This window comes from Mobula hypostoma, chromosome 13 (genome assembly GCF_963921235.1).
Source record: "Mobula hypostoma chromosome 13, sMobHyp1.1, whole genome shotgun sequence".
NCBI lineage: Eukaryota > Metazoa > Chordata > Chondrichthyes > Myliobatiformes > Myliobatidae > Mobula > Mobula hypostoma.
Genome location: NC_086109.1, coordinates 11,247,796 through 11,269,071, shown reverse-complemented (window position 1 = coordinate 11,269,071; position 21,276 = coordinate 11,247,796). Strand labels below are relative to the sequence as shown.

At 45.1% G+C, this 21,276-nt stretch overlaps 1 protein-coding gene across 1 annotated transcript in view; it reads right to left on the bottom strand.

Moving 5' to 3' along the window:
* LOC134355429 (glutathione S-transferase Mu 3-like) overlaps positions 1 to 12,095 on the bottom strand; it is a 41,933-nt gene extending 29,838 nt beyond the window's left edge. Inside the window, exon 1 of the mRNA XM_063065294.1 lies at positions 11,938 to 12,095. Coding sequence (XP_062921364.1) covers positions 11,938 to 11,973 — 36 coding nt within the window. The 5' untranslated portion in view covers positions 11,974 to 12,095. The remainder of the gene's footprint in view (positions 1 to 11,937) is intronic.
* Between the last annotated feature and the right edge of the window lie 9,181 nt (positions 12,096 to 21,276).

Sequence of the window (21,276 nt, the reverse complement as noted above, 5' to 3'; positions counted from 1 at the left end):
GCCTGCAAGAAAATTAATGTCAAGGTAGTATATGGTGACAAATATGTATTTTGACAATAAATTGACTTTGAACTTGAAGGAGCCTACTCTATCCAATTAGACTCATGTGACCAGTTAAGCTGCAGGTCTTTGGAATGTGGGAGGAAATGGGAGCACCATGAGGAAAACCGCTCAGTCACAGGGAGGTTGTAAAAACACCTGACAGACAGTGGCCAGAATTGAACATTATCACTGGCTGTGTAACAGCCTTACGCTAACCGCTACACCACTGTGCCAACCTAATGAGTCAATTGTATTCAACTTCCCCAGCCAGTAATGGATTTCCATAACAGAAATGCTGCCCAGTAGTGGGGAAATCTATCCCTAAAACCAGGGCAGTGTCTGTGGGGAAGGGGAAAGAGTTAGTGCTTCAGGTCAGGGTCCCTTCATTGGGGAGAGAACAAAGTTCAAAAACTCAAACTGAAATTATCAAGGTACATATGTCACCACATACAACCCTAACCCTGAAACTCATTTCATTCTGGGCAGACACAGTAAATTAAAGAAACACAATAGAATCAATGACCGCACCCAACAGGGTGAACAACCAGTGTGCAAAGGCCAACTGCGTAAATAGATGAGAAAAAAAATGATAAATAAATAAGCAATAATTTTTTAAAAAGAGAGAACATGAGATGAAAAGTCCTTGAAAGTGAGTCCATAAGTTGTGGGAACAGTTCAGTGATGGGGCAAGTGAAATTGAGTGAAGTTTACTCCCCCCCCCTGCGGTTCAAGAGCCTGATGGTTGAGGGGTAATAACGGTTCCTTAATCTGGTGGTGTGGGTCCTGAGGCTCCTGCAACTTCTTCCTGATGGCAGCAGCAAGAAGAGAGCATGGACTGGGTGGAGGGGTCCCTGAGGGATACTGATTTCCTGTGACTATGCTCTATGGAAATGGACTCAGTGGTAGGGTGGGATTTATCCATGATGGACTGGGCTGTTTCCACTACTTTTTGTAGGATTTTCCGTTCAAGGTTGGTGGTGTTTCCATACCAGACCATGACGCAGCCAGTCAATAATAGCTCCAGAATCAATATCACCAGCATACAAGACCATAAGACACAGGAGCAGAATTAGGCCATTTGGCCCATCGAGTCTGCTCCACCATTTCATCATGGCTGATCTATTTTTCCTCCCAGCCCCAATCTCCTGCCTTCTCCCCATATTTCTTCATGCCCTGACCAATCAAGAATCAATCAACCTCTGCCTTAAAGATACATAAAGACTTGGCCTCCACAGCAGCCTATGGCAGCGATTTCCAGATTCACCACTCTCTGGCCAAAGAAATTCCTCATCTCCATTCTAAAAGGACTCTCTTCTATTCTGAGGCTGTGTCCCTGGTCTTAAGGCTGATTTATACTTGTGCATCAACTCGACGCCGTAGCCTACGCAAGAGGCACATTGTGAGAATTTATACTTTGCGTTGGTGTGTCTGCGTCGCTCTGCAATTTGGGCATGTTGCACATGCACACACACCTGCCCGTGCAAGGCTTCATGGTCATGGTAGTTTTTCTCAGGGTAAACAAGTTCAAAGTGAGCGCCCTTTTTCGTAAAAGCGAAATGTGTTCTCCATAATTTCGGAGGTCTGTAAAGCTTTATGGAAAGCATTGCAGCCAGAGTTCCTTCCCTGCCCTTCAGTCGCACAATGGGAAGCTATTGCAGCGCAGGAGGAAATGCGATGCTACCAGGTGGACCAATCACAGTTGTTGCAGTCTGCGTTGCTGCGATGCGTAGTTACATTTTGAGAGAGGTGTGCGTCAGGCTACGGCATAGGGATCTGCATAGGCACTGTGTGGGGTTTGCAGCTATGCCGTACCTAAGGAGTCGATTTGACGCACAAGTATAAATCAGCCTTTAGACTCTCCCATCATAGGAAACAAGGAAACATCCTCTCCACTTCCACTCTATCAAGACCTTTCACCAGTCGATGGGTTTCAAATAGGTCACCTCTCATTCTTCCGAATTCCAGTGAATACTGTTACAGAGCCACCACACACTCTTCATGTGACAAGCCATTCAATCCCAGAATCATTTGCGTGAACCTCCTTTGAACCCTCTCCTGTTTCAGCACATCCTTTCTAAGATAAGGGGCCCAAAACTTCTCACAATACTCCAAGTGAGGCCTCACCAGTCCTTTATAAAGTCTCAACATTACATCCTTGCTTTTATATTCTAGTCCTCTTGAAATGAATGCTAACGTTGCATTTGCCTTCCTCACCACAGACTCAACCTGCAAATTAACCTTGAGGGAATCCTGCACAAAGACTCCCAAATCCCTACGCACCTCAGTTTCTTGTATTTTCTCTCCAATTTAGAAAATAGCCAACCCTTTCATTTCTTCAGCCGAAGTGCATGACCATACACTTCCCAACACTGTTTCCATCTGCCATGTCTTTGCCCATTCTCCAAATCTGTCCAAGTCCTTCTGCAGCCTCTCTACTTCCTCAAATAGCTTAAGAAAAATGGAGGGCACTGGGTAAGCCTAGGTAGTTCTAAGGTAAGGACATGTTCGGCACAGCTTTGTAGGCCAAAGGGCCTGTATTGTGCTGTAGGTTTTCTGCATTTCAAATGTTTCTAAAACCACCTGCCCTTCCACCCATCTTTATATCATCTGCAAACTTTACAAAGCTATCAATTCCATCATCTAAATCATAGACATATAACGTAAAAAGAATCAATCCCACTGTAGAACACCACTAGTCACCGGCAGCTTTTCTTCCCACTCTCTGTCTCTTGCCAGTCTGCTACTGCTTTATGCATGCTAGAATCTTTCCTGTAATACCACAGGCTCATAGCTTGTTAAGCAGCCTCATGTGTGGCACCTTCTCAAAGGCCTTCTGAAAACCCAAGTATACAACATCAACCAATTCCCCTTAGTCTATCCTGCTTGTTATTTCTTCAAATGATTCCAACAGATTTATTAGGCAAGAATTTCCCTTGTGGAAATCGTGCTGACTACGGCCTATTTTACCATGTGCCTCCAAGTACCCCGAGACCTTAGCAATTGACTTCAACATCTTCCTAACCACTGAGGTCAGAACTAACTGGCCTATAGTTTCCTTTCTTCTGCTTCTATCTCTTCTTGAAGAGTGTAGTGATATTTGCAATTTTTCAGTCTTCCAGAACTATTCCGAAATCTAGTGATTCTTGACAGATCATTACCAATGCCTCCATAATCTCCTCAGCTACCTCTTACCCCTGGGGTATACACCATCTGGTCCAGGAAGCTCATCTACTTTTAGACTGTTCAGTTTCACAAAAACCTTCTCTCTGGTAATGGTAACTTCACACACTTTGTGCCCCGACACTTGGAACTACGACCATACTGCTAGTGCCTTCCACAGTGAAGACTGATGCAAAATAGTTATTCAGTTCTTCCGACATTTCCTCGTCCCCCATTACTGTTTCTCCAGCATCATTTTCCAGCAGTCTGATATCCACTCTCATCTCTCTTTTATACTTTACGTATCTGAAGAAACTTTTAGTATCAACACCCTGGCACTCAACGTCAGTAAGACTTCGGGATAAGACAAAGGAACACATACCAATCCTCAGAGGGATCAGAGGTGGAGAGAGTGAGCAGTTTCAAGTTCCTGGGTGTCAAGATCTCCAAGGACCTAACCTGGTCCCAACAAATCAATGCAGTTATAAAGAAGGCAAGACAGCTACTATACTTCATTAGGAGCTTGGAGAGATTTGGTATGTCAACGAATACATAATCAGCATCAGGTTTATTATCACCGGTATGTGACATGAAGTATACTCAAAAACTTCTATAGATGTACCATGGAGGGCATTCTGACAGGCTGCATCACTATCTGGTATGGGGGGGGGGGGCGGGTAGGCTACTGCACAGGAGCAGAAGAAGCTGCAAAGGGTCGTAAATTTAATCAGCTCCATCTTGGGTACTAGCCTACAAAGTGCCCAGGATGTTTTCAAGAAACAGTGTCTCAGAAAGCCAGTGTCTATTATTAAGGACCTCCAGCACCCAGGGCATGCCCTTTTCTCACTGTTACCAACAGGTAGGAGGTACAGAAGCCTGAAGGTACACACTCAGCGATTCAGGAACAGCTTCTTCCCCTCTGCCTTTCGATTCCTAAATGGGCATTGAACCAGTGAACATTACCTCACTTTTTAAATATATTATTTCTCTTTTTTGCATGATTTTTAATCTACTCAATATATATACACTGCAATTAATTTACTTATTTATCATTATTATTACTTTTTTCTTCTTCTTCTATATTATGTATTGCATTGAACTGCTGCTGCTGAGTTAACAAATTTCACAACACATGCCGGTGATAATAAACCTGATTCTGATTCCTCAGCTGGAGGGCATCAGGAATGAAAAGCTAAAAAGGGAATTTTTAAAAAATGATAGACTGAAGGAAAAGAGGAATGGGTAGACACCCAAAATAAACTCAACTCCATCCTAGTGTTCTTATTTATTCACAAGAATTGACAATTAATACTTAAGAAATGTAGCGCACCCTCTAACCCAAAGTCCCAAAGCACGGCAAGAAAGGAGCCTGGAGTCGATCTTGCAATATAGTGCTCTCAGGAATTTCCGTATAGGAGCTGTGTCAAAGAAAGGCAACAGTAAGTAATCCAAGGAGGATCATTTTATCACCAATCCTATTAGAAAGGATAATTAACCAATCCCCACCCTCGCCCACATACAGCTGACTACCTTCCATGGGCCAAAGCAGGCAAATGTAACTATCTCAGAGAAGTGACTTGGTTGGCATTGACAAGATGGGTCAAAGGATGTTTCAATAGAAGACATAGGAGCAGAATTGGACAATTTGGTCCAGTGAGGCCGCTCCACCATCAAATAATCAAGATTTACTTTGTCTCAACCCCATTCTCCTGCCTTCTCCCTGTAACCTTTGATACCCTTACTAATCAAGTACCTATCTACCTCTGTTTTAAATATACCTGATGACTTGGCCTCCACAGCTGTCTGTGGCACTGAATTCCACAGATTAACCACCCTCTGGCTAAAAAAATTCCTCCTCATCTCGGTCCTAAAGGGACATCCTTGTATTCCAAGTCAATGCCCTCTGGTCCTACAATCTTCCACTAGTGGAAACACTTCTGTAGAAAAATTTGCCACATGGTCATGGATAAGACCATGATCACCCACATCATATGGCACAGCACAAAATGATGATAGTGCTGGGGGGAGCAAGGTGGGAATGCAGACGCAAGGTTGTTTTTACTCAAGAGTGGGGGGTACATGGAACGTGCTGCCAAATTGTGGCAGAGGCAAACACATTAGGGACATGAGCTATAGAAAAATGGAGGGCTATGTAGGAGGATCTTAAGAGTTGATTAATTGATTGATCTTAAGAGTAGGTTATAAGGTCAGTACAGTATTGTGGGTCCAATGGCCTGTACTGTGCTTTAATATACCATGTACCATACTTTGAAGGACTCCTTTTCTCTGTTCACAGGACATGTAAGCAGTGTATATTTTTATCTTCTTGATCAACACTGTAGACACAATTCAAGTCATGCTTAATATCTTGTTCTTGGAACATTGTGATTAAAAAGTAGAACAGAGAGTAACAGATTACAGGAGGAATGGAGACAGGCTAACCCCTAATGATATCAATGGATCTGGGGTTGAGGGGGTAAACAGCTTCAAGTTCCTCGGCAATCCACATCACCAAGGACCTCACGGGGTCTGTACACACCAGCAGTGTGGTGAAAAAGGCACAATAGGACCTCTTTCACCTCAGACAGTTGAGGAAGTTCGGTATGGGCCCCTAAATCCCAAGAACTTTCTAGATAGATAGAAACACTTTATTGATCCCGAGAGAAATTGGGTTTCGTTACAGCCGCACCAACCAAGAATAGAGCATAAATATAGCAATACGAAAACCACAAACAATCAAACAACAAAATGCAAACTAGGCCAGATGGAAAAAAGTCCAGGACCAGTCTATTGGCTCAGGGTGCCTGACCCTCCACGGGAGGAGCTGCACGTTCGATGGCCACAGGCAGGAACGACCTCCCATGCCGCCCAGTGTTGTATCTCGGTGGAATATGGCCGAAGTCCAACAGTAAAAAGTTCAATATCCTGTCTACAAACATGTTCCTCGATCATAATATGACGCAGATTGCATCATCCGTTGTTGAACAGAACAGAACAGGGGCACAATTAAGAGCATCCTGACTGGCTGCAGCACTGCTTGATATGGGAACTGTACCTCCCTTAATCGCAGGACTCTGCAGAGAGTGGTGCGGACAGCCCAGCGCATCTGTAGTTGTAAACTTCAGGGCATTTACAAGGCCAGGTGTGTAAAAAGGGCCCGTAGGATCATTGGAGACCCAAGCCATCCTAACCAGTCTATTCCAGCTGCTACCATGCATGAAGCAGTACCGTAGCATAAAAGCCAGGGCCAACAGGCTCCAGGACAGCTTCTTCCACCAGGCCATCAGACTGATGAACTCATGCTGTCTTGAATGTACATTATATTACCTTCACTGTTCTATTTATTATAAATTGCTATGATTGCACATTTAGATGGAGACATAATATAAATATTTTTACTTATGTACATGAAGGATGTAAGAAATAAAGTCAATTCAATTCAATTTGATGGTACCGCTAACATACAGAAATTCCAACAGATGGAAATTCCAGTTCTACAGGAAAAAGCTAGCAGCCTTCACAAAATAAACCATCAGCAATAAAAAAAAGCAGATAATAAATTTCCAAATAAAAAAAAGTTTTTTTTGTATGTATAGCACCAAACCATGGAAGAGAGAAAGAATCAAAGTTCAAAGTTTAAAGTAAATGTATTGTCGAAGTACGTATCTCACCACTTACTACCCTGAGATTCACTTTCATGCAAACATCCACAGTAGAACAAATTAGTACAATAGAATCAGCGACAAACTACATACCAAGAGTGACAATCCAATGTATAAAAGACAAACTGTGCAAATACAAAAAAAAAAGCAAATAAATGATCTGCCAAGAGGACTACAACTGCACCTCAATGGTGCAGAGAGCTGTGATAGCTGGAGTCAGGGCTCTTGGTGGGGTCACCACACCAAACATGTCAAAGGGTAGAGGCCAGACCAAGAGTAGTCCACCAGTCCTCCAGGTTCAGCTCAGCGCTGACAACCCTGACTGGTCAAACGCAAGTACTACAGAAACAGCAATGAAGAATCCTTCTATATCTGTGTGTGACGGTATTCCCAAGTCTCCAGCCGGGACGTACAGACCCCTGAAGAGCGGAGGAAACACAGGAGTCCAAAGACAACTTGGCGCCCTACCGTGGAGGCAGAAATAAGGACCCTGAACCACAGCTGGGGCACAATGGAGAAGATGACCAAGGGGAAGTAGTGATGGAGGACCCTAAATGCGGGTGGTATAACAGGCAGTCAATCAAAAAGAAAATACAGAGAACATGAATTGTAGCATCCTTGAAAATGAGTCCACAGGTTGTGGAATCAGTTCAGTGAAACAAAATCAGAAGAAAAAGAATCAAAAACAGAAGACAGTGGATGAATTGAAAGCAAAGAGCCACACTATGGAACTACAAGAGACACACACAACATGCTCTGCAGCAACAGCTTCACTACATTGGCTGAAGTGTGTTTTTAGAATCAAGATGCAACATAAATGCAAGTCTCAATCCCTTCTGTTCACAGACCTTAGCGTGGTATTAATTAACACAATGGAAAAGGAGAAAAAAAATCAGAAGGTCCCAACTGCCACAGCAGCCATGGGGGGAAAAGACAGAAGACCAGTGCAGGTTAAGCAGATGAGGAAGTGCTCAGAACAGTTCATGCACAAAAATCAGTCCTAAAAAAGCAGAACCATGGCTCCCACTTCCCTCAGCCCACAGGGCTGATAGTAAGAACAATACTACCCCCACTCCTACCCCCCTCCCCCAGTGCACATATTCTGTTACAGACACCTGCCGGAAATGCTCAGCAGGCTAAGCAGCTCCCTCGGAGGGAGAAACAAAGCTAGTACTTCAGGGCGACGACCTATCATCAGAAGACAAGCACAAGTTACAGAAGGACCAAAGGGGATATCTGTAATGGGGTGCATCCCGAAGTTACTCAAGGTAACAATTATTGGGTTGCACGGTAGCACAACGTTTTAGAGCACCAGCGACCCGGGTTCCGTTCCCACCGCTGTCTGTGGTGAACAAGTCAAGCGATCAGAACTGCACTAGTGTGCTCTCCTGAAGTTTTAGAACTTTGTGGCGAGGCAGCACAGTATTGTAACGGCTGACACGACACTTTATAGCATGTTCTCCCTGTAACTGCAGGATTCTAGTCTCCTCCTACATTCTGAAGAGCAAAGGGCTAGGGTTAGTGAGTTGTGGACATGCTACGTTGGCACCAGAAGTATGGTGGCATTTGTGGGGTGCCCCCAACACTCTAGTCCTGTCGATGAGTTGGTTCCCCACCCACCACCCCACAGTTGCTGCCTGGCCTGCTGAGTTCCTCCAGCATTTTGTGTATGTTCCTCAGATTGTGTTGGCCATTGACACAAATGACACATTTCACTGCACGTTTCCGTGTGCACGCGCCAAAAAACGTTGCAGTTGGAGATGGAAAAAAACAGAACAAGTTAGGACAGAAAGCTACTGTTAGAACAAACAGGCAGATACCAAAACTTGATGAATTTCAATAGCAGGGCGCAGAAAGTGGAAGTGCTGGAATGCCTAAAAACAAACATTCTGCTGCAGGAACTCAATGAATTCACCAGCATCGGTGGAGGGAAAGCAACTGTCAATGTTTCAGGTTCCAAATCCTTTCTTCTATGGGCTTCTGTCATCAACCATAAGGTGGACAACATTGGAACAACAGAAGGTCTACATTGAACAGGTCTCCATCCACAAGGTCTACACTGAAAATCAAGGCTGAAGGAAACCAAGTTCCTCTACCTGCACATGAAACATACCAACTCCATTGGCTGCATATTCATGTAGCCATCAAAAAGCCTCAAACACTACTATCGTATCTGCCTTCACCACAATTCAGCAGCCCCTTCCAACACCTACCATTCTCTGTAAAGCCTCACTCCACACATCCCATCAACACTTCCCCTTCTACCTTAACTACATGTCCTAGCATGTTTGACATTTCTACCCTGGCAAAAAGATTCCATCTACCTCATCTGTGTCTCTCAATCTTGTAAACTTCACCCATCTGCCTCAGACACACCAGACAGAAAAAAAAAACAGGTTTGTCCAGCCTCCTCCAATCCAGGCAGCATCCTGATCATCTCTTCTGCACTGCTTACCAAGCCTCCACACCCTCCTGTAATAAGGTCAATGCCACAAGGCAGCAGCGCTCATCATTAAAGACCCCCAACATTTAGACCATGCCCTCTTCTCATTGTTACCCTCAGGGAGGAGGTACACGAGCCTGAAGGTACACTCAACAGTTTAGGAATAACTTCTTCCTCTCCGCCAACAGATTTCTGTGGAGTCCATCAACTCATGGACACTACATCACTGCTTTACTCTCTTTACACTACTTATTCATTGTTTAATTTTTTTAATGTTAATATTTCATATTGTAACTTGTAGTAAATGTTCATACTGCACTGTACTGCTACCACAAAGCAACAAACTTCATGACATATTTCAGTGATAATAAACCCGATTCTAAGAACCACACAAAATTCTTCACAGGTGCAACCCAACTTTTATAGGTTGTAGGAGATCAGAGAGAAAAGTTAACACCACCTCAAGGCAAATCATTAGGGTGGGGGTAAATAGGGGTGTGTGTAACACAAGAGATTCTGCTCTGGATTTCCAGCACCTGCAAAATGCACACACACAAAATGCTGGCGGAACTCAGCAGGTCAAGCAGCATCTAGAGAGGGGATCCCGCTTTTTTCTGGCTGAGTGTAGGTGCTCGGTGCAGCGGTCTCCCAATCTATGTCAGGTCTCATCGATATACAGGAGGCCACACCAGGAGCACCGGATACAGTAGGTGATCCCCAACATACTCACAGATGAAGTATCACTTCACCAGGAAGGACTGAATGCTAGTAAAGGAGAAGGTGTAGCACTAGTTCAGCTTGCAAGGGTAAGTGCCAGGAGGGAGATCAGTGGGGAGGGACAAACTGATGGGGGAACCGTGTAGGGAGTGAACCCTATGGATAGCAGAAAGTAGGGGGGGAGAGGAGGAGGAGAGACATGCTTGGTGCTGGGATCACGTTGGAGATGGCAGTAGCTGTGGAGAATTATGTGCTGGACGCAGAGGCTGGTGGGGTGGTACGTGAGGGCAACAGGAACCCTATCCCTGGTGGATGGCAGGAGGATGGGGTGGGAGTAGACTGCGAAAACGGGAAGAGATGCTGTTGAGGGCGACATTGACGGTGGAGGAAGGCAAGTTCTTTTCTTTGCAGGAGGAGAATGTCTTTTCAGGGATGAAAAGCCTCATCCTGAGAGCAGATGTAGCGGAGATGGAGGAATTGAGAGAAGGGGATGGCATTTTTACAAGTAACAGGGTGGGAAGAGGTATAGTCCTGGTGCCGTGAGAGTCAGTGGGTTTATAATAGACATGAGTAGATAAGCTGTCTCCAGAGACAGAGAGATTGAGAAAGGGGAGGAAAGTGTCAGAAATGGACCAGGTAAATTTCAGGTAGGGTGGAAGTTGGAGGCAAACTTGATAAGTCCAGGAGCTTGGCACAGATGCAGGAAGCAGAACCAGTGGAATCACCGAAAAGTTGGGGAGTGACAACAACTTGGCCTTGGAACATATACTGTTCCACATAGCTGGCAAAAAGGCTACATATCGTGTGGGTCCCATTCTGACATGTCAGACCACAGCCTCCTCTACTGTCGCAAAGAGGCCACATTCAGGGTTGGAGGGGCAACATCTTATATTCTGACTGGGTAGCCTCCAACCTGATGGCATGAACACGGATTTCTCAAACTTCCTGTAATGCCCCTCCCCACCTCTCCTTCACCATTCCCCACTCTCACCTCATCTCCCTACCTGCCTGTCACCTTCCTCTGGTGTTTCTCCCCTTCTTTTCCTTCCATGACCTTCTGTCTTCTCCCCTTCTCCAGCTCTGTATCTTTTTTTACCAACTTCCAAGGTCTTCACCCCTTCCCCTCCCCACCCCCGTTTCACCTATCACCTCCCTTCTCTTCTCCCATCTTCCTATTCTCCAGTCCTGATGAAGGGTCTCCTCCCAAAACGTCGACTCATTTCCATAGATGCTGCCTGGCCTGCCGAGTTCCTCCAGCATTTTGTGTGTGTGGCCTCGATCTCTAGGATGTGCAGATTTTCTCTTGTTTCAGGGTGCAAGCTTGTAGGATTCCTCCCGAAATTCAAACGATAAAGGCAGAAAAACCACAATCGCCTTTTATTTTTTTTAATAAAAACACATTATTGCAAGTTTTAGCCAAACAAAAGCAAGGAAGGAAAATGCTGATTTAGGGGAAAGTTCTGCACGAAAACAAAATGATTGGCGCGCTAAAGCGAGAAGTGAGAGCGAGAAAAGACAAAGAGCCCTAAGAAATCGGCAGGCAGTGGTCCAGGACAATGCACACCCGAGAGATCCTGCAGATGCTGGAAGCCTTGAGCAGAATACACAAAATGCTGGATGAACTTTGTATTCTATATCACCCCGAACTATGAACATGCATTTTTCTAACTTCCCGCACTTTCTCCACCGAATTCGTCCACCTTCTCCCACCCCTCGCCCGCCTGCTTGTACTCTCCCTCCTCAACCCCCTACTTCTTATTTCGATTGCTGGCCCCATTTCTTTTCCAGTCCCGATAAAGGGTCTCGGCCCGAAATGTCGACTCCATAGCGGCTGCTGCCTGACTTGCCGAGTTCCTCCGGCGTTCTCAGTGTGCATGGGACAATAGAAGCTGCCGTATTTTTTCTGTTCCTTACCCCGCGGATGTCCCAATAGCCCAGTGTCATCACCATGATCGCAAATGCACACTCTCGGAACCGGAGAGCAAGATCGAAACCGACAGCCACCTCCTCTCGAAGCCAAATAAAGTCTCCGAGTCCGACTCGCCTCTCCGAGCCAGTTTTATAGTTTGCCTCGGGTTCGGGGCGTTCCCGGTGACATTTTTATCCATTATGCTGTGTATGTGATATTTCGATAACATTTGAGCAATCTTGTATGTATATTGGTTAATTAAACGTTCTTGTTTGTTTAAATAATTCATTAGGGGTTTTGTATAAATACATGAGTTGCAGGCGTCATCATGATATCACGTGATAGCCTCGCCGAGACTAAGTAAGTCCGACCCACGTTCCCTGATTCTTTCAATTAGTCTAATGTTTTACAGTTGTAACACCGAACACTGGCGACGAGATATTGTGAGACGATCCGTTCAAGCGGAGCGAGGCTACTTAAAACCCTCTGCGAGGAACGGTCGAGTTTAAAAGGAACAGGCCAGCACGGGGGATGACGACGACAAGACACACACACACACACACACACACACACACACACACACACACACACACACACACACACACACACACACACTCACTCCCTCTCATTCTCATTCTCTCTCTCTCCACTCTCTCTTCCCCCCACCCACGAGGAACTCAGCAGGCTTGACAGCTCCTATAGAAAAGACAGCAAACTGTCGACGTTCTGGGCCGAGACCCTTCAGCAGGTCCAGAGAGAAAAAGCTGAGGAGTAGGTTTAGAATGTGCGGGAAGGAGAGAGAGGAACACAAGATGATAGGTGAAACTGGGAGGGGGAAGGGTGAAGCCAAGGGCTGGGAGGTGGATTGGTGAGAGACATAAAGCCATTGAAGAAAGAAAAAGGGAGAAGTAGCACCAGAGAGAGGGAATGGACAAGCAAGGAGATAAGGTGAGAGAGAGAAAAGGGGATGAGAAACATAGAAAATAGGTGCAGGAGTAGGCCATTCGGCCCTTTGAGCATACACCACCATTCAGTATGATCATGGCTGATCATCCAACTCCAAACCCTGTACCTGCCTTCCCTCCATACCCCCTGATTCCTTTCGCCACAAGGGCCATATCTAACTCCCTCTTAAATATAGCCAACGAACTGGCCTCAACTGTTTCCTGTGGCAGAGAATTCCACAGATTCACCACACTCTCTGTGAAGAAGTTTTTCCTCATCTCGGTCCTAAAAGGCTTCCCCTTTATCCTTAAACTGTGACCCCTTGTTCTGGACTTCCCCAACACCGGGAACAATCTTCCTGCATCTAGCCTGTCCAATCCCTTTAGGATTTTATACGTTTCAATCAGATCCCCCCTCAATCTTCTAAATTCCAGCGAGTATAAGCCTAGTCGATCCAGACTTTCATCATATGAAAGTCCTGCCATCCCAGGAATCAATCTGGTGAACCTTCTTTGTACTCCCTCTATGGCAAGAATGTCTTTCCTCAGATTAGGGGACTAAAACTGCACTCAATACCCCAGCAACACACATCAAAGTTGCTGGTGAACGCAGCAGGCCAAGCAGCATCTGTAGGAAGAGGTGCAGTCGACGTTTCAGGCCAAGACCCTTCGTCAGGACTAACTGAAGGAAGAGTGAGTAAGGGATTTGAAAGTTGGAGGGGGAGGGGGAGATCCAAAATGATAGGAGAAGACAGGAGCAGGAGGGATAGAGCCAAGAGCTGGACAGGTGATAGGCAAAAGGGGATACGAGAGGGTCATGGGACAGGAGGTCTGGGAAGAAAGACAAGGGGGGGGGACCCAGAGGATGGGCAAGAAGTATATTCAGAGGGACAGAGGGAGAAAAAGGAGAGTGAGAGAAAGAATGTGTGCATAAAAATGAGTAACAGATGGGGTACGAGGGGGAGGTGGGGCCTTAGCGGAAGTTAGAGAAGTCGATGTTCATGCCATCAGGTTGGAGGCTACCCAGACGGAATATAAGGTGTTGTTCCTCCAACCTGAGTGTGGCTTCATCTTTACAGTAGAGGAGGCCGTGGATAGACATGTCAGAATGGGAATGGGATGTGGAATTAAAATGTGTGGCCACTGGGAGATCCTGCTTTCTCTGGCGGACAGAGCATAGATGTTCAGCAAAGCGGTCTCCCAGTCTGCATCAGGTCTCGCCAATATATAAAAGGCCACATCGGGAGCACCGGACGCAGTATATCACCACAGTCGACTCACAGGTGAAGTGTTGCCTCACCTGGAAGGACTGTTTGGGGCCCTGAATGGTGGTAAGGGAGGAAGTGTAAGGGCATGTTTAGCACTTGTTCCGCTTACACGGATAAGTGCCAGGAGGGAGATCAGTGGGGAGGGATGGGGGGGACGAATGGACAAGGGAGTTGTGTAGGGAGCGATCCCTGCGGAATGCAGAGAGGAGGGGAGGGAAAGATGTGCTTAGTGGTGGGATCCCGTTGGAGGTGGCGGAAGTTACGGAGAATAATATGTTGGACCCGGAGGCTGGTGGGGTGGTAGGTGAGGACCAGGGGAACCCTATTCCTAGTTGGGTGGCGGGAGGATGGAGTGAGAGCAGATGTACTTGAAATGGGGGAGATGCGTTTAAGAGCAGAGTTGATAGTGGAGGAAGGAAAGCCCCTGTCTTTAAAAAAGGAAGACATCTCCCTCGTCCTAGAATGAAAAGCCTCATCCTGAGAGCAGATGCGGCGGAGACGGAGGAATTGCGAGAAGGGGATGGCGTTTTTGCAAGAGACAGAGTGAGAAGAGGAATAGTCCAGATAGCTGTGAGAGTCAGTAGGCTTATAGTAGACATCAGTGGATAAGCTGTCTCCAGAGACAGAGACAGAAAGATCTAGAAAGGGGAGGGAGGTGTCGGAAATGGACCAGGTAAACTTGAGGGCAGGGTGAAAGTTGGAGGCAAAGTTAATAAAGTCAACGAGTTCTGCATGCGTGCAGGAAGCAGCGCCAATGCAGTCATCGATGTCGCGAAGGAAAAGTGGGGGACAGATACCAGAATAGGCACGGAACATAGATTGTTCCACAAACCCAACAAAAAGGCAGGCATAGCTAGGACCCATACGGGTGCCCATAGCTACACCTTTAGTTTGGAGGAAGTGGGAGGAGCCAAAGGAGAAATTATTAAGAGTAAGGACTAATTCCGCTAGACGGAGCAGAGTGGTGGTAGAGGGGAACTGATTAGGTCTGGAATCCAAAAAGAAGCGTAGAGCTTTGAGACCTTCCTGATGGGGGATGGAAGTATATAAGGACTGGACACCCATGGTGAAAATAAAGCGGTGGGGGCCAGGGAACTTAAAATCATCGAAAAGTTTAAGAGCATGAGAAGTGTCACGAACATAGGTCGGAAGGGATTGAACAAGGGGTGATAAAACAGTGTCGAGGTATGCAGAAATGAGTTCGGTGGGGCAGGAGCAAGCTGAGACAACAGGTCGGCCAGGACAGGCAGGTTTGTGGATCTTGGGTAGGAGGTAGAAACGGGAAGTGCGGGGTGTGGGAACTATAAGGTTGGTAGCAGTGGATGGGAGATCCCCTGAGCGGATAAAGTCGGTGATGGTGTGGCCACTCAATACCCCAGGTGTGGTCTCACCAAGGCCTTGTACAACTGCAGTAGTACCTCCCTGCTCCTGTACTCAAATCCTCTTGCTATGAATGCCAGCATACCATTCGCCTTTTTCACCGCCTGCTGTACCTGCATGCCCACTTTCAATGACTGGTGTACAATGCCACCCAAGTCTCGTTGCACTTTCCCTTTTCCTAATCGGCCACCATTCAGATAATAATCTGTTTTCCTGTTTTTGCCACCAAAGTGGATAACTTCACATTTATCCACATTAAATTGCATCTGCCATGAATTTGCCCACTCACCTAACCTATCCAAGTCACCCTGCATCCTCTTAGCATCCTCCTCACAGCTAACACTGCCGCCCAGCTTCGTGTCATCCACAAACTTGGAGATGCTGCATTTAATTCCCTCATCTAAGTAATTAATATATATTGTAAACAACTGGGGTCCCAGCACTGAACCTTGCGGTACCCCACTAGTCACTGCCTGCTATTCTGAAAAGGTCCCGTTTATTCCCACTCTTTGCTTCCTGTCTGCCAACCAATTCTCTATCCACATCAATACCATACCCCCAATACCGTGTGCTTGAAGTTTGCACACTAATCTCCTGTGTGGGACCTTGTCAAACGCCTTTTAAAACTCCAAATATATCACATCCACTGGTTCTCCCCTATCCACTCTACTAGTTACATCGTCAAAAAAATTCTATGAGATTCGTCAGACATGATTTTCCTTTCACAAATCCATGCTGACTTTGTCCGATGATTTCACCGCTTTCCGAATGTGCTGTTATCACATCTTTGATAACACTCTAGCATTTTCCCCACCACCGATGTCAGGCTAACCAGTCTATAATTCCCCGGTTTCTCTCTCCCTCCTTTTTTAAAAAGCGGGGTTACATTAGCCACCCTCCAATCCTCAGGAACTAGTCCAGAATCTAAAGAGTTTTGAAAAATTATCACTAATGCATCCACTATTTCTTGGGCTACTTCCTTAAGCACTCTGGGATGCAGACCATCTGGCCCTGGGGATTTATCTGCCTTCAATCCCTTCAATTTACCTAACACCACTTCCCTACTAACATGTATTTCCCTCAGTTCCACTATCTCACTAGACCCTCGGTCCCCTACTATTTCCGGAAGATTATTTATGTCCTCCTTAGTGAAGTCAGAACCAAAGTAGTTATTCAATTGGTCTGCCATGTCCTTGTTCCCCATAATCAATTCACCTGTTTCTGACTGTAAGGGACCTACATTTGTCTTAACCAATCTTTTTCTTTTCACATATCTATAAAAGTTTTTATGTTCCCTGCCAGTTTTCTCTCATAATCTTTTTTTTTCCCCTTTCCTAATTAAGCCCTTTGTCCTCCTCTTCTGGACTCTGAATTTCTTCCACTCCTCAGGTGAGCCGCTTTTTCTGGCTAATTTGTATGTTTCTTCCTTGGAATTGATACTATCCCTAATTTCTCTTGTCAGTCACGGGTGCTCTACCTTCCCTGGTTTATTCTTTTGCCAAACTGGGATGAACAATTGTTGTAGTTCAACTATACGAAATTTAAATGCTTGCCATTGCATATCCACCGTCAACCCTTTAAGTATCATTTGCCAGTCTATCTTAGCTAATTCACGTCTCATACCTTCAAAGTTACCCTTCTTTAAGTTCAGAACCTTTGTTTCTGAATTAACTGTGTCACTCTCAATCTTAATGAAGAATTCCACCATATTATGGTCACTCTTACCCAAGGGGCCTCTCATGACAAGATTGCTAATTAAACCTTCCTCATTGCTCAATACCCAATCTAGAATGGCCTGCTCTCTAGTTGGTTTCTCGACATGTTGGGTCAGAAAACTATCCCGCATACATTCCAAGAAATTCTCTTCCTCAGCACCCTTACCAATTTGGTTCACCCAATCTATATGTAGATTGAAGTCACCCATTATAACTGCTGTTCCTTTATTGCACACATTTCTAATTTTCTGTTTAATGCCATCTCCGACCTCACTACTACTGGTAGGTGGCCTGTACACAACTCCCACCAGCGTTTTCTGCCCCTTTGTGTTATGTAGCTCTACCCATATCGATTCCACATCCTCCCAGCTAATGTCCTTCCTTTCTATTGTGTTAATCTCCTCTCTAACCAGCAACGCTACCCCACCTCCTTTTCTTTCATGTCTATCCCTCCTGAATATTGAATATCCCTGAATGTTGAGTTCCCATCCTTGGTCACCCTGGAGCCATGTCTCTGTGATCCCAACTATATCATAATCATTAATAACAATCTGCACTTTCAATTCATCCACCTTGTTATGAATGCTCCTTGCATTGACACACAAAGCCTTCAGGCTTGCTTTTACAACACCCTTAGCCCTTATACAATTATGTTGAAAAGAGGCCCTTTTTGATTTTTGCACTGGGTTTGCCGGCCCTCCACTTTTACTTTTCACCTTACAACTTTTTGCTTCTACCCTCATTTTACACCCATCTGTCTCTCTGCACTTGTTCCCAGCCCCCAATGGTGAACACGAGAAAATCTCGTATCCCTTTTGCCAATCAACTGTCCAGCTCTTGGCTCCATCCCTCCCCCTCCTGTCTTCTCCTATCATTTCGGATCTCCCCCTCCCCTCCCACTTTCAAATCTCTTACTAGCTCTTCTTTCAGTTAGTCCTGACGAAGGGTCTCGGCCCAAAACGTCGACTGTACCTCTTCCTAGAGATGCTGCCTGGCCTGCTGTGTTCACCAGCAACTTTTGTGTGTGAGAAATGGTGAAGTTGGGTGGAGGGCCTTACCACAAGTTTGAGAAATTGATGTTCATGCCATCAGGTTGGAGGCTACCCGAACGGAATACAAGGTGTTGTTCCTCCAACCTAAGTGTGCCCTCATCACACCAGTGGAGGAGACCAAGGATGGACATATCGGGATGGGAATGGGAAGTGGATTTAAAAGGGTGGCCACTGGGAGATCCCACTTTTTCTGGCAGGTGGAGTGTAGGTGCTCGGCGAGGCAGTCTCCCAATCTACGCTGGGTCTCACCAATATACAGGAGGCCACACCGAGAGCACCAAACACACTTATGTGACCCCAGAAGACTCACAGGTGAAGTGGTGCCTCACCTGGAAGGACTAGTTAGGGCCCTGAATGGTAGTGAGGGAGGAGGTGTAAGGGCAGGTGTAGCACTTGTCCCACTTGCAAGGATAAGTGCCAGTAGGGAGATCAGTGGGGAGGGATGAATGAACAATGGAGTCTCATAGGGAGTGATCCCTGTGGAAAGCAGAAGTTGAGGGGGGGGCGCGGGAAAGATGTGCTTGGTGGTGGGATCCCGTTATGATGTGGAGAGATGTCGAGTTTAAAGGCTGTAAACGGAAAAATTCAGGGTTCATAAAAAGTGAGTAACAGGTGATAATAATCATATATGGCTGGCTACATTGGAAAGATTGACAGCAATTGCCTTTTTTTAAAACCATTCTGGGTTGTCAGCCCTGACCTAAATCACCATGACAATTTTGCTGAGCTTATTGGGTTTAAAGTCATAGAATTTGCTACGAAGTTTGCTCCAACCAAATCTGCAGAAATGAGCTTTCCTGATCTTATCAAAGTAATGCAGGAATACTTAAAACCCAAGCCATTGCTGATTGAAGAGTGCTTTAAGTTTCATAAGCAGAAAGGGGAGTCCATTTCAGCGTATGTGGCTGAATTGAAGAGATTGAGCATTGTATGTTCCATAATGGGCTTAATGATGCACTGAAAGATTGTTTAGTTGTCAGATCTTAAAAGATAGCATTCAAAAATGGCTCCTAATTGAGGCACAGCCTACATTTAAAAGAGCAACGGAAATCGCTGTATCAATGTAAACCACAGAGATGCAGTTGGTTGCAGTCAGGAATGAAACCGAGCGTGAATATAATTGTCTGAAAAGAAACTGGCCTGGCCGAGCAAATTGTGTTACCGTTTTGGCAGGGGCTCATGTACAGCAATCAAATGCAGATTTAAAAGTGAAGCTTGCAGAAAATACAAAAAAAAACTAGGGTGCGTACAAAGACCATGTTGGGCAGACAAAAAAATAAATGTGCTTCTCGGAAGAATAAAAGCTAGGACGTTAAGTTGCAGTTTCAAAAAGAGCACCAATCTGCATGTTGTGGCTGGAAAATCTGAAAACAAGTGATACAGGACTGCAGAACTTTGAGATTGTGAAAGCTAATGATAGACAAGCAAATATAGCTTACACCAGATGTGAACGGCAAATTAATTAAAGTGGAATTGGGCAATGGTTCAGTTCCACAAAATGAGTTTGAACGTCATTTCAAAGATACTGAGCTGAAGCCTGCAGATAAAGTATCCAACTAAGCTTATACTGGAGAAAAGATACCTCCTGTGACAGTGAAATTCAACAAGCCCAATTGAGCTTTTATATGGTAAAAACAGGAGGACCAGCATTGTGGAGGTGTGATTGGCTGAGACAACTACAACTTGATTGTTGATCCATACACTATTTGCACACCATATCTCTGCAATGAAGTCAACTGAAAGCAAATTAAGAAATGTAACGGATGATGCCACAACTGTGTCCATGCTGAACACCATGAACTGTAGCTTAATAGAGGACTAACAGGTGTTGGAGCCAACATCTGTGCCTCTGGTTGGAAAGCATATTGGAACAAGGACGGACCATTTTGCTCAGAGGAAGAGTGCAAGTGAGGAAAGCAATTGTCCAACTACAACGGTTTTCATAGGCAATGTATCTGAGAAAGCTGATATGTTAATCAGGCAGTTACTTGCAAAGTGTGGTTGGTTTTAAGCTGGGAAAGAGTTCAAGAAGCTTTAGGAAAGTTTCAAGCATTTGGCTTTTGTGAATATAAAGGTCCAGAATCTACACTTGTGTGCATTAAGGTTATTGCATGAACTTTGAGTAGGAGATGCAAAGACCAAAGCCCATCTGGATGAATGGAAGGCCAACAAGAAAGGAGTCAATGAAGATACAAAAATAGGATTTGTCAGATGATATTGTGAATGATGACACCAAGAGGAGAGATCAGATCGTAAAGGAACAAAAGAAGGATTAATAGGAGTGTTGTTTTGTCTTCATGGTGTAGTGAACACCCATGGAAGTTTTCATGTTTTATTGTTTTGCAACATTGAATCACAGTGGATTTAATTTGGCTTTTTTTGACATTGATCAACAGAAAAGACTTTATTGTGTCAAAGTGAAAACAAATTTTGACAAATTGATCTAAATTTATTACAACTACTAAACACAAAATAATTGATTGCATAATTACTCAGCTTCTTCAAGTCAGTATTTAGTAAATGCACCTTTGGCAGCAATTATAGCCTTGGGTCTGGATGGGTCTCTATCAGCTTTCCGTATCTGGACACTGCATTTTTTTCCCAATTTTCTTTACAAAACTGCTCAAATACTGTCAGACTGGATGGGATCATGAGTGAACAGCCCTTTTCAAGTCCAGCCACAAATTCTCAACTGGATTGAGGTCTGGACTCTGACTTGGTCACCCCAGGACATTAACTTTGTTGATTTTAAGCTATTCCTGTGTAGCTTTGGCTTTATGCTTGGGGTCATTGTCTTGCTGGAAAGCAAATCTTCTCCCAAGTTGCAGTTCTTTTGCAGACTGCATCAGGTTTTTCTCCAGGATTTCCCTGTATTTTGCTGCATTCGTTTTACCACCCACCTTCACAAGCCTTCCAGGACCCGCTGCAGTGAAACAAGCCCACAGCATGATGGATCAGGATTGATGTGTTTTTGATTATGTGTCT